Genomic DNA, 13,370 nt, shown 5'->3' on the forward strand with positions numbered 1-13,370 from the left:
GATTTTGTGCCTCGGTATCAGAAAGACAAATGCCAATCCCAGTTCTGCTATTTACCAACTTGGGCAGCCCTTCTGAGCTGCAGTTTCTTCTGTAAAATGGGGAAAATCCTATTTTCTCTGCCAGATTGTTGTGAGAGTAAATGAAGTAATACATGTAAAGCACTTAAAACGCTTCCTGACATTTAGAATGGTAAGCTATTACCATTTTTGTTACTAAGGTGAACAGCACACTCTGTTTTTTACTTGAACTCCAGTAAAACTGATTGTTCTCCACTTTGTCTTTGAATAACAAATAGAAGGTGGTTATTCTGTCTGGAGTTAGAATGACAGTCCTGGTTTGGAGATGACTGAAAAATAAGGCTTGGATTACAGCAGGAACCTAGCTTTCACAGGGCCCAGGGTTGAAATGGGAGGTTCTGTCCTTCCTCCCTTCCTTATGTTTTTCTCCTCCTTGCCTGTTGGTTTCCTCCCCATACCCGCCTCCCCTTGCAGGTGTCATGGCCTCCCTGTGGTCCTCTCAGGCCCCTTGTGGTCCAGGTGATGGCCTTTCGGAGTCAGAGGCTGCTGGTCTCAAGTGTAGATTAAAGAAGTACATGCCATCTGCCCCTCCGGGCCTGGCCTTCCCTCACTGAGGCTTCGTGAGACTAGGAGTGGCCTGGTGTAAATATCAGCAGACCAGGCCATAGGAAAACGATGGCAAAGAGTCTACATTGCCTCATTTCTCAAAGCCCTTAGCCACTGCCCCATCCCCCTAGGAGGGCCCAGGTCAGCCTGGACCCTTCCAAACCTTCCTGAAAGACTCATTGGTTATCAGAACTGGAAGAGACTTCATAGATTCTCTGGTCCAGTGGTTTTCCATGATCCTCTCTTCTAATGACATTTTACAGGGCTCTCCAATATAAAAAACATAAATGTAGCATTTGATTAGCACACATCTGTTTTGTAACTGAAAGCATACACGTGGTCAGAGAGACTTGGGTTTGAATTGAGGTGCTCCTCTCACTCGCTCTGAGGCGTTAGGCACATGATTTCATCTCCCTGCCTCATCTGCAAAAGTGGAGTTCAAGATTGCTCCCTCACTGAGCCAAGACTAGAGAGAAAATTCTTTGCACAGGGCTTGGTACATAGTAAGTGTTCAGTAAGTGGTGGCAGTTATTTCTGATGATGATGGATGTTAAATAATTGAGATTATTTTGATGGATAAAAAAATTTGAAATAAAGGATTGTAAGTAACAGTTGTAATTTTATACCAGCTTCAACATTTACTTTATTTTTGCATTTTGTTTCAGTGGTATAGTACCAGGAAAATCCTTATTCACCCAGAAAAGCAGTTTTCTTAAAATCTTAGGATAGGCAAATAAAATATTTGCAATGTCCCTGAAGCACCTTTGAGAAACAATTTGAACACCTCTGATCTAGACCAGCTTTCAGTTTTGTAGATGAAGAAACTGGGGCTCAGACGGTAGGATGACTTGCTGAAATCATCAGTGTGTTAGGTGTTTATCTCCATGGCACATGCAGGCCAGACATGTCTGTGGATAGAGTGCCTAGCCCTGATGCCCTCACAGCTTCAACACCAGTGCCCCATGGGTAGTTCAAGGCATTTCACATAGGAAACAGGGCCAGGAGGTGTAGTTCCATTACCTGGGACAGTGGCGGCTGCTTGCCCAGCTGGTTTGCTGTTTTGGTGGGATTGGCAATCCTGGGCACACCGTTCAGGTTCTGTCACAACAAAGATCGTCACACTCTCAGGAAGAGGATGTGGTGGGCCTCAAGGACCCTCTTACTATCCTAGGGCACCTCATGCCTCAACACTGTGGGAATCGGAGACCAGAAGCCAGCAGAACATGCAAAAATGATACATTATCATTTTTCTTTGACACAAGGAAAAGAAAGAATCATACGCAACAAATGTCCACAGCTGGAACTGATCAAAGTCCATCTGTTTGGACCAATGTTAAGAAGAGATGTGAACCCAGCTTTGGGGGACGAGGGAGAGGCCAAGTAGCAGTGTGCAGGTAAACTTTGTTTTCCTGTATAAATGTGTCCCTTTTTAGAATACAATTACTGTAAATAGAGTCCCCAGTCAAGGAATTCTGAGGGTGAATATGTGGCTCCTGAAAGTCTGGATGGCTGAGTATTAGATTTCCATGGAAAAGGTTATCCTGTACTTGATGTGGCTAAGCCCACTCAGGACTGGGCTGCAGAGCTCCGCAGACCCTCTCAGGAGCCCGGCCAGCCCGTCTTGGGTCTGGGCTCGTGTGAACCCCACTCTGTTCTCACATCAGTGGCCTCTGGGCTCAGGACAAGCTGCCAGGCATTTCTGTCCCTGAGTTACCTTGAGGGACTTTCAAGTGATCTCAAAGCACAGAAAAACCCAAGGCTGTACCTTGTTCTGCATCAGAGAAGTGAAGTTTGCAGTCGACGAGCTGAAACAAAGCAAAGGAGATGGAAAAACAATGGTGGACCAAACTTCACGAGCTGGGAATTCTCCCCACACATTGGCATTTGTATGAATGACCTCTTAGACTCTGGTTTTCTAGGCTACAAAGAAGACTAATCTCACCCTAGTCTTCCTCACCTTTCAGAGATGCTGTTGGGATTCGTGGAGACAGGGATGGCATTTCCTTTGAAGTGACACACTGCTAATCATAACTAACATGCAGAGCTTATTAGGTGCCGAGCACTAAGTTTGGGCTTCAACCCTCACAGCATGGTTCATCCTCATACCAGATTGGGCTGCAGCTATTTCTGCTTTACAGAGTAGGAAAGCAGGCAGAGAGAGGTTCCGAACCTTCCCAGGGCACCGGGACGCTATGTGGTGGCACCCATCTTCTGTCTGAGAGCCTGGGCCCCTGACCACTTACTCTCTCACTGGCTGGCTCAGTGAAGGTCACTATCTAGAAAGAGAAACTTTTGAAATCTTATCTGAGGCGATGGGAGCAGGGAGGGCCTGGCTGCCCCCCGTGAAAGGCAGGCGGGAACACCTGAGGGAGAAGCTGATCAGCGCCTGCACCTCCGGGCTGCCGGCAGCTGCACCAGCGCAGACTCTCCCCTCGGCCTGGAGTAGGGGCGGGTGGATTTAACCTTCAGCAGTACTGACCTACACTGAGTACTGAATGCACGCGTAGTTCTGAGGATGGGGTGCTGTGAGCTCACTATGAAGACGAGGTGTGGGTGCGCACCCACGACCTGGAGCCCCTGGCCTCGCCCTTCTCCAGGCCCCATCGGGAGGACAGGTTGCTGAGGGCTCAGAGGGATGCATTTGCTGGGGGGCATTGTAGCCTGATGGGTAGAGTTACGGTGTTCCTCCCCGTCCTTCCCAGATGGGTGAGGAGGGCAGGCAAGGAACCCCTCGGACAGCGTGGGAGAGGCTGGCCACGGGAGAACACTGCTGTCCTCACACGGCCAACAGCCTGGCTCCCGCCAGCGCTCCCGATGAGAGTTCTAGGGACACTTGGAGCTTTTGCTGTGGCATCTGGGGACAAAGGCAGGAAGTTGGTGGGCACTCCTGAGGGGCCAGAGTGAGCGGGGGAGACCTGCTGCAGCGGGAGCGGCTGTCATCTCTGTGACATCCATGTCAGCAGGGCAGTGATGGGCGTCTCAGGGGTGGGCACACAGAGGATGGCGGGCTAGAGCCATGCTCAGAAGGCCCTGCCCAAGAGGCGGAGCAGCCCCAGAGCAAAGGGCTCTGGGGGGTGGGGGTGAAGCACCAGAGACACAGCCAGGGGGAAGTGCCTCACCCCTGCCATCGTGCTCTGCAGAGGTCACCTCAAAGAGACACTCCTCAGACACTGGAGGTGGGGGCCTGACAAGAGAGCTGGGGTCCGAGGGTCAGAGAGGCACAGCCGCACTGTAAGCCCTGCAGCCCAGCCCCTTTCTGCCTGCACCTTCCCTGCGCCCCAGCCTCTGCCCGGCCCTGGCCAAGTTGGGGTGAGCGGGTGGAGTGGGGCAGCTCTCCCCACCCGCCTTACTTAGCGTGGCTCTCCCGCCGCCGTCCTCGAGCCCCCTCCCTGTCACCTGAGCCTCTTCTGTCATATCTAACAAGGTCACATCTAGTAAGACCACACTGAACATCTGAAAACTACTTTGTGATTCTCTAAGAGTCTCCAGTGATACCTCTTATGGGAGTATTTTTCCATTAATAGATTAAATTAATTCCTAAGGAAGGTGTATGGACCATCCATATACCCCCCCCCCCCGAGATCCCTTGGTATAGTTTTCTCTCTTCCCTTATCACTGCAATACCCTGTGGTTAAGGAAGTTGCCCTCAAGGTCGGGTCAGGTCTTTCCTGGGTGTGGAGAGGAAACTGGGCAGGGGGAAGTGGTAGTGTGGCAAGAAGTGAGCTTGGTGCCCCCATGTAACACTGCTGTGTATGGGCTCAGGTCCCAGCTTCCCTGACCTGGAGGAGACCTGGAGAGGCTCCGGGAGGAAGCAGTTCATACTCACTCTTCATTGACAAAGATGAGTTCCAGAGAAGGTTGGCTGTTTACCTCCAGACCTACAGTGGCAAAGGAAAGCTGTTAGTGGGATGTTGGGGGCTGGAGCAGCCCTGGAGGCAGGGGCTCAGGGCTGGGGCTGAGTGTGCGAGCGGGCATAAAGGCTCCTGCGGCTGACGTGGGGCCTGGCAGGGCCCGTGGACAGACAGGCCCGGGGCTGTCATAACCTGGAGCGTTTGGGGGAAGGAGCAGTGGTGGCTGCTGCAAGTGGGGGAGGAAGAGCTGGGAATGGGGCCGGAGGGAAGCCAGAGCTGTATGGGGAAGCAGCAGCAGGTGGGGTCAGGGTCACAGGTGAGGGGGCCACGGGGATGGGCACCGAGCTGGGCTACGTCGCAGAAGAGGGTGGGGGAGCAAAGGGGAGATGAACTCCAGCAAACTGTACTGATGGGCTCGGCCTCTTCGGTGCTGGAGTTGCCAGCCACGAGCTGCTCCTCCTCGGCACTGACCAGCGCCTGCAGCACAGCCTCCACGATGGGCATCACCATGGCGGTGGTGGACGTGTTGGAGAGCCACATGGACAGCAGTGTGGTGCAGCACATGAAGCAGAGCAGCAGCCTGCAGGGAAGGGAGGGCCAGGCTGAGCGCTGCTGGTGCCGCCATCTCCAGGGGCCAAACCTCGCACCTCACAGGGCTCCTTTGGGGTTCCCTGCAAACCCGACGTTCTGGCATTATCCAGAAAATCGGATTTTTATGTCATCCATTCAACTCTGGGCTCCCAGGCTTGGCATAGAGTAAACATTGAGTAAGTGACTGTTGGATGAAGGAATCACACTTCATGAGCTAGTGGCCTTAGCCAGGGGAAAAAAACCTTACTTAAAGAAAGAATAGCTTCTGTAGTTGGGTCACAGGGCAAGTACTTGCTGATTGCTTGTCTGTCTTTGCAGACATTAGCTCTTGGTGATGGTGTGTGTTTTTGTGTATAAAGGAATTCTTTTTTTTTGCTCTTGAAGCCAGCAATTCTACAAGCACTATTACATTTCTTGCTTTGCAACCAAGTCACCACAGTTATTAGTGACTAAATAGTAATGCATAGAGCTTACAGTCCCTCCCACTACTTCTCCCACTGTCAGCATGCTGAAAGTAAAGGCCTTAAAGTCCTGTGACTTTAAGTGTCCCATATCACTGCACTTTTTCAGCTGCTTATCTTAAAGAGTCAACTTTCAGAGGAAAACACTAAAAGATAACTCTCCAGTTATTTCTCTTTGACTCTGAAAACATGCAATGTGTGTTTGTACGGACGTGGTTCTCATTTCTGTAAGGTAAGCCCACATGAAGACGACCCATGTTTATTACTTTAGGTGGGATCATTGACTTTGCACAACTTGGGGATAGCACTCTTGTCACATGGATTATGTCTGGGCAGAGGCCCAAGTCCTGATGGTGTTTTTCTTTAGGCTGACAGTGACATGAGTTCACCTGTGCTGGACACAGGGTTTCCATAGGGGTGGAAACATGCTGGGGGATGGCATAAGTGGAGAAGAGTGAAAACTAATGGAATAAGCATTCTCAAACATAGTACACAGAGGTTTTAAAGAGTTGCAGAGTCCCCCCATGATGTGAGGAAATGCTGTTGTGTGCCTAGAAGGTTGAGAGAGGGGTACAAGATTATTACTGAATGAGGGGTGAACAATGCTGAATTAAGTGTAGCTTAGTGGGAGGCAGGAACATACCTTTAAGCCTAACCTGTATTCATCTAAGTGACTAATGTTGAAAATGAATGCTATATTGATTATTTATGCTCTGTTGGAATCCCAAAGGAGTCAGGGCAGCTTACAAAAAGTGTCTCAAGAAAGTTGTACACTGGAAGGAGGTGAGATCCAGTTCCAAAAGGAAGATGGGCCGAGTTATCCAATGGAGCAGAGGTGAGCTTTAACACAGAACCGTCAATCCTGAATTTCCTAGACATATCCCAAGGCTGGGAATCTCTCTACAGCCCTCTTGACAGCAGAGAGAAAAGAGGAAGCAGCTAGGGCATAGTGCATTGTAGACGCAGGTCAAATGCAGCATGTGTAACCAGGCCTGTGGTCTGAGCCAATGACAGTGGAATCCCAGGGCAGATGGAAACTTCACTCTCCTTATATGACAAAGGAGAACACACCCACTTCCTCATGCAGCCTGTTTCCTGATACACTGGAAGAAGGTTGGGAAACAGTTCTGTTGGTCCATCGTTTTTTACGTAAGGAGCCCCATATGTCTTGTGACCTACTGCCCTTGCAGACTAGGTTGCTCAAGTAAGTTACTTAGATTGTGATGATAAATGACACCAGTGTCATACACTCAAATCTCTATTCTTTGAGCATGAGCCCTCTCACTGGAGGGGTGCATAGGAGCCTGGTGGCCCCGATGCCATCCCTTACCCCATTAGTAGAACAGCCTGAAGTGGACATCCCTGTGCCCTAGGACCACTGTCCAGGTGGCCTACTGGGAGCTGGGGGGATGCACTATGGCCAGGTACCCCAAGTGCGACTTACATGCCCGGCTTGGCTCCAGCAATCATGACCATGCGCAGAGCAATGCGCTTATGTAGGTTCCACTTCTCCACAGCAGCCGCCACACAGATGACGCCCACCAGCAGCAGCGTGGTGTTCTTGAAGTACTCCGCGGCCACCTGCAGGAGGCCAGCGCAGGTCAGCTCCCTCCCCAACCCTAGGTGCAGCCTGGAGGGGCTTGGGCTGTGCCCCACAACAGTCATTCTCAACTGAAGTCCGGCAAATAAGAAGCAGGGAGATGAGGGTTATTAAAATAGCCAACTGTGAGATATCTATATAGATGGGTGCTACATATACATCCACATACACTGCCTTGGGCAGCACTGTGCTAAGCACATTACAAAGATTATTTCATTTAATCTGGCCAGTAACCCCTTAGGGGGGATAATCTCCACTTCTAAAAAAATATAAAAACACTGTATTTAATTATGATATAAATAGAACTTCAAAGAACATATGTTTTTAATTTTATCTTAAGCCTTAAAAACTACTAAAACTATCCTGGGTTTTTACCTCAAACTCATTTTTTTCTTTAGCTTTTTAGAAAATTATGTTATTTTTTTTATTAGAAAGTTAATATATGCTTAATATAGAAAACTTCAAACATAAAAAAATTTAAAGACTAAATTCCCTTAATCCTACAACTGTTTAAACTTTGGTATATTTCCTTCAATTTAATATGATGCATAAATTGGACTTATACAGTATGTATAGTTTATATCTGTTTTTTTTTCCATTTTATAACATACCCTGAAACATTTTCTGATGAGACCTAAATCTGTTAGAAAAATTCATGTTAATAGCAGCATAGTGTACCACAGATTTGATGTGGCCATTTTCCTTTTGTTGATTATTTAGGTTGATTGCTTTTTCTTTTTCTTTTTTACTACTATAAATGGAGCAAAGAACAGTTTTCTGCTTAAATTGGTCACCTTATATAAATGTGATTATTTCTTTAAGAGAGTCTTTGAAGGTGCCTCTATAATTTGCCTTAAATCTTTACAAAAATTTTTAAATTTAAAGAACTCCAAATAATTCCAAAGTCCAAAGAGTTCCAAAATGGAAATAGTATAAGGAACACCTGTACACTGCCTATATTGTTTTTTCTGAACCATTTGAGGGTAAGCTCCATACATTCGGCCCTTTACCCCTAAACACTTCAGTGTGTTTCCTAATAATAGGGATTTTCTCTTACACAACCACACTACCAGTTATAACTTCTTTCTACTTTTTAATGATGAGGAAATTGTGACCTACGTTTGTTAAGATGTTTCTCATGTTTGCGAAACTTTTCATTGATTCCCACATGTGGAACGTTCTCATCTCTGCTTTACATACTGCTCAGACTTCAAAGCCCAGTGCAGGCCAGGTGGCCTCCAGAAAACCTTTCTTGTGACTCTAGCTTCTTACTCCAGAACCTTCTCTGGGTGCACCATTAATTCCACACACTACAGAGCACATAGGGCAATGCTTCATACTTGTACTATTTGTTTTCTTATGCATACCTGTCTTGTCTCTCTAAATTTTAGGTTGCAAAATGCCAAAGACCATGTTTCTTTCTATATCTCTTAACACCTAGTGGACCAGGTTTTTCATTATGAGCTTCTCAGTATTATTTGATTTTTAAACTCTGCAGGTAACACTTTGATAGCATAAAACACAAAATAAAGGCAACTTGCTCTATTTTCCCCTTTTTTCTTTTGCCCCGTGGAGATTTCCTTGTGTATGGTTATGAGATTTGTGTAAGAGAAGGGTCATCTGACCCCTCTGTGATCACTTCCTGGAAGAGCCCTCTGCTTCTCGTTATAGTTGACCCTTGTATATACAATGTGGGGGTTAGGGGCGCTGACTCACATGCAGTCAAAAATCCACATATAACTTTTGGCTCCCCAAAAACTTAACTACTAATAGCCTACTGTTGACCAGTATCCTTATCAATAGCAAAAACAGTTAACACATATTTTGAATGTTATATTCATTATATATACTAATATTAAAGTAAGGTAGAGAAAAGGAAAAAATTTTAAGCTGTTGCAAGTCTCCCCAAATTTTTCCAATATGTATTTATTGAAAAAAAGTGTGTATTATTGGATATGCAGTTCCAATAGGTGTTTTTCAAGGGTTAGCTGTAATCTAATTCTGGTCCCCAAAGCCAGTCCTCAGCTGACACTGTAATGCTCTCTGAGTGCTGAGAAGGCCTCCTGTTCTGCTGGGCTTGTGAGTCTAGGACAGAATTCCCTCTGGGAAGGGTGGGAAGGTCTCTGAGCTGTGACATGGGTGAAGATGCTGCCCCCTAGGGGGAGGTGGAGCACCTCTGGGATACCTGGGACCTTTCTCACTGCACCCTTACCTTCCCAAGTGACTAGGAAGCAGCTCAGTGGTGAAATCGGTGTTTTATTTTCCTCTCTCTACAGAAGAGGGAAACCCACATAAGGCATAAGACATGGTAATCCTGGGTGACTGTCCCTCCACTGGCCCTGTCAGGGTTATTACGGTAGCTATTATGGTACCAGGGGACTGACATGTTAATTTTCTGCCTCTGGCACATGTCGTAATGGAACACCTGTTTGTGCTGGCCTTTTAGGAGGCTCAGAGCCTACAGAACAGTGGGGCTGCTTTCTCTGGGTTCCTTTCAAAGGGAAGAAGAAAGGAGTCAACATGTATAGAGTGTCTTCTCCATGCCAGAAAATGTTCATTCTGCATTCCCATTCTCATTTGTGCTCCACAACAGTCTCAGAAGGAGGATACTGTTAATTTCTCACTTTGCAGGTGAGAAAACAGACTCAGAGAGATTAAGGAAGGTTTCCAAGGTCACAGTGTGGATCCAAAACTCCTAGACAACATGGCGCTTGGGGTGAGACAACTGGAAACCATTCAACTACTTCAGCTCAAGGGGAGTTTTCTTGGACTCTCAGACACCATAGGTCAACACACATTTTTCATCTTCATCTATGATGACAGCCCTGACACTGGCTGTAACTATCTGGGCCTGGGCCAATGTAAGCCTGGGTGTTTGGTGGACTCAGATCTGTTCACAGGCCCTCCCTGTCCCCTTGTAAGCGATGTCATGTGCTGGAGCAATGAAGCCTCTGTATAGTTTGTAATTACGAGGTAGCCCAGTCAAGTGGGGAAGAGTGAGGACCCCAGGGTCAGCCAGGAATCAGCTGTGTGACTCTATGAGTGTTGTTCAACCCTCTGGGCTTTGTTTTCTCATCTAAAAAAACAGTAGGGATTAGGTGAGTCCCTATCTCTTATAAAGCTTTTGTGAAGATTAAATGACACATGCAAACCAGCCAGCATGGTCTGCCACCTTGGCAGCCAGGATTCTTGGCCGCTCTTCCTGCCACAAGTGGTCCATCCAGAGACTGCCCTGCTTCAGGCCACTAGCAGACAGAACGGGCCAGTCACAAGGCTGCCTTTTCACTTTCATAAATGAAAATCCTGTCCGATGGTGGTGCTTGTTAGTTGTTTAGCTCATTGATTTTTCTTTTACAATAAAACCTTGGTTATTTGGAAGCCCTCAGGGAACACCAGAGTTCCAGGATTCTTGAGGATTATTTTAATCATTTTCTAAAGTGAGCTGCACACTCATGGTTGCCACGAGCATGCCGTTCCCCACTAACTTCCGAGACTAATACTGTGTGAGTTGGGAAACAGATAATGAAGCTCGTTAGAATTATTTGCAAAGAAACTTGCAAAATGAGCACGCCTTCCATGAGTAGAACGCATGATCTTTGTGACGTTTGCGTTGGCAATTGTATTGCTTTTCTGCTCTGTGGTTTTTCTCATTATGCCAAAACACTGAGCTTGGAGAGCAGAGGCATTTCTGGACTGCGTTTTAGAAGAGATGGGCTCAAGGAGGCCACTTTGAGCAGGTGGAGAGACGAATGGTGACAGCGTGGGCTCTGAAGCTCAGACTCCCTGGATTTAAGTGGCTGCTCCCTGCAGAATGAGTTGTTTGCCACTGGACAAACTGCTGAGCCCCTGGGCCCCTCTCACTCCAACCTTTTCAGTGGCAATAGTAATGGCTCATAACCTGTCCTGGTGTGGCCTTCAATAAGATATTGCAGGTGGGCTCTTAGTACAGTGCCTGGCATGTAGAAAATGTTTGATAAATGTCTGTTGTTAGCATTAAAGAAGTAAAAAATGATAAAAAGCTTCAAGGTAAGATTGAGGGTTTGCAATCAGGTATGCCAGCATGATCACATGAGGGAACAAGGGAAGTGAATGAAATAAGAAGGGGCAAGGTAGACCCAAAAGACAAAGACGATTTTTCTTAAGCAAAGCATGAGTGCAGGGAAAAAGCTTTCTGGCCCAGCCTGGATTGAAGAGCACGAGGGCAGAGTACTAGCAAGTCATCTGTTAACTAACTAGTTCATTGTTAGTGAATTGCAGGTGACATCTATTAACAATAAGCTTTTTAAAACATTACCACAAAAAGCTTAATGATAGGATTTCTTTGGACACAGAGCTATTTATTGTTCTCTAGATATATTAGGTTTTGAATTTTTAAAAAGCTTTTTAAAAAGGGGAGGGAGTAGTTATGGCTCCATTACTAGAAGTTTGAGGGGAATGGAAATCTGGACATTAGCCTTAGCTCAGTGCTTTGCTCACGGAGATCATGTAACTCTTCCTCCCTGGGGCCATCCCCAAGGAGGGAGGACAGCCAGCCATCGCTCGTGCCCCAGGCTACGAGAGGCAATTTTATGCTCAGAATAGTCTAAACTCATAACTCCCCATGAGATAGGTCTATTATTCTCATCTTCCAGTAAATGGCAGAGAGATTATACAACTTGCTCAAGACGAGTTAGTGACAACACTGGGTTCAAACTCAGTCTGCCCTACTTCCAACTTGGACCCTGACCCTTTCCACATTGCCCCTCTACTTGCCCGTGGTGGTGGCAGAAGCCGGCAGGATGTGTGGATGGCCACCTCCTGACATGGTGTGTTGGTTGCCTTGGGGTGGGGTGGGGGTTTCTCAGAAGTGCAGCCAATCGGTGCCCTGCTGCTGGCCACATACATCCAGGCCATCTTTGCAAGTCAGTTGTAGGTGGGCCTTCTCAAATGGTGGGAACGTGGCAGACCCTCAGGGGACCAGTGGTGGCTGCTTACAGTGGACCTATATGGAGGCTCTTTAGCTGCATCTGAGCAATTTTGCAGTGAAATCCTCTAGACCCCAGGAGGGGACGCTTGGGTTGGCTCCCCCACTGTGCTGAGCTAAGCCCCCAGTCAGAGCCAGAGCCCACACGACACCATTCCATCCAGTGCTCCAGCAATGCGGCCAAACCCAGGGTGGCGGCTCTCCGCCTTCCTTTAGGGACAGGAGTGCCTTTCTGCTGGGCAAGTCTATGTGGGCACAGACAGCCTCCTAGTCACCTTATTTGCATTCCCTGAGGACAGAGTTTCAAACCCACTTGCTGCCTCTGAAACTTCAAGGCTGCTGCGGGAAGGGGGTGGCCATGAGGTACCATCAGGGATGGCCCAGGCAGCCAGGGCGCCGGGTCCCTGTGCCCAGTGTGAGTAGGACTCCTCTTTTATCTGCTTTATGTATTGGGTCTCCTAAGATTTGGTGCAAAGGGAAAGTTCTGTTGCATAAAAAACACGCTTTGCAAGCCCTACCCTCGAGAAGTCTAATGCAGAGAGAACCAGGTGAGTGCTGCCCTGGCCCAGGAGCTGGCCCAGCCCTTGCACAGCCGGAGATGCAGATGCATAAAGCCCCCCAGTTTCTTCTACGGATAGTAGGAAGTGCCCCAGCAGAGGGAAGTAAGTCAGGGGTGGGGCTCTGAGCCCAGAGGCAGAGGGGTGGGCTCATGTGTATGTAGGGAGGAATTCTTCCCACAGAAACATTAGTTTGGCCTCAAAAGACTGCAGCATCTGTAGATTGCTGATTGCAGGCCCCACGTGCACACTGGTTGTACAGCCCAGCTCAGGGCTGCATCTGGACTGCTGTCAGTGATGGGCAGCTTGGGTTGAGGCATGGCCAGGCCCAGATGCTCAGCCTGCATCCCCACAGGCCTGTGTGCAGGAGGGTCAGCCTCCATGGCGAATACGGGACAGAAAGGCAGAGTAGAGAGGGGTATATGAAATGCCCCCAGGGTTAAACAGAAAGCCAGAGTCTAGGGATGGTCAGGAATTCAGGAGGTCAGAAAGATCAGGAGCAAACAGGGAGGCAGCCTCATGATGTCAGACTCAGGTGACACCTGGCAGCAGAGGCTTGTGTTTTCCCAGCTGGAGCTGCCTTGCTCCCTCCAATGTAATCGCTACCAGAAGCAGCTTCTGACGCTGGGCATCCTGGAGATGATTTCCAAGCCCCAGCATTCAAACTATGCCTTTTACCCTGCCAGAGAGCCCTCTGTGCTGTTTTCCTATAACAGGAAATCT

General features: G+C 48.0%; 1 protein-coding gene across 1 annotated transcript in view; it reads right to left on the reverse strand.

Annotated features, from left to right (window-relative positions):
* The window catches only part of SLC13A4 (solute carrier family 13 member 4), a 42,808-nt gene that overhangs the window by 18,815 nt on the left and 10,623 nt on the right, over positions 1-13,370 (reverse strand). Inside the window, exons 3-7 of the mRNA XM_036905533.2 lie at positions 6,972-7,108; positions 4,883-5,055; positions 4,451-4,502; positions 2,390-2,429; positions 1,645-1,722 (exon numbers count right to left, since the gene is read on the reverse strand). Coding sequence (XP_036761428.2) covers positions 1,645-1,722; positions 2,390-2,429; positions 4,451-4,502; positions 4,883-5,055; positions 6,972-7,108 — 480 coding nt within the window. The remainder of the gene's footprint in view (positions 1-1,644; positions 1,723-2,389; positions 2,430-4,450; positions 4,503-4,882; positions 5,056-6,971; positions 7,109-13,370) is intronic.

Source organism: Manis pentadactyla, chromosome 7 (assembly GCF_030020395.1).
Source record: "Manis pentadactyla isolate mManPen7 chromosome 7, mManPen7.hap1, whole genome shotgun sequence".
Taxonomy (NCBI): domain Eukaryota; kingdom Metazoa; phylum Chordata; class Mammalia; order Pholidota; family Manidae; genus Manis; species Manis pentadactyla.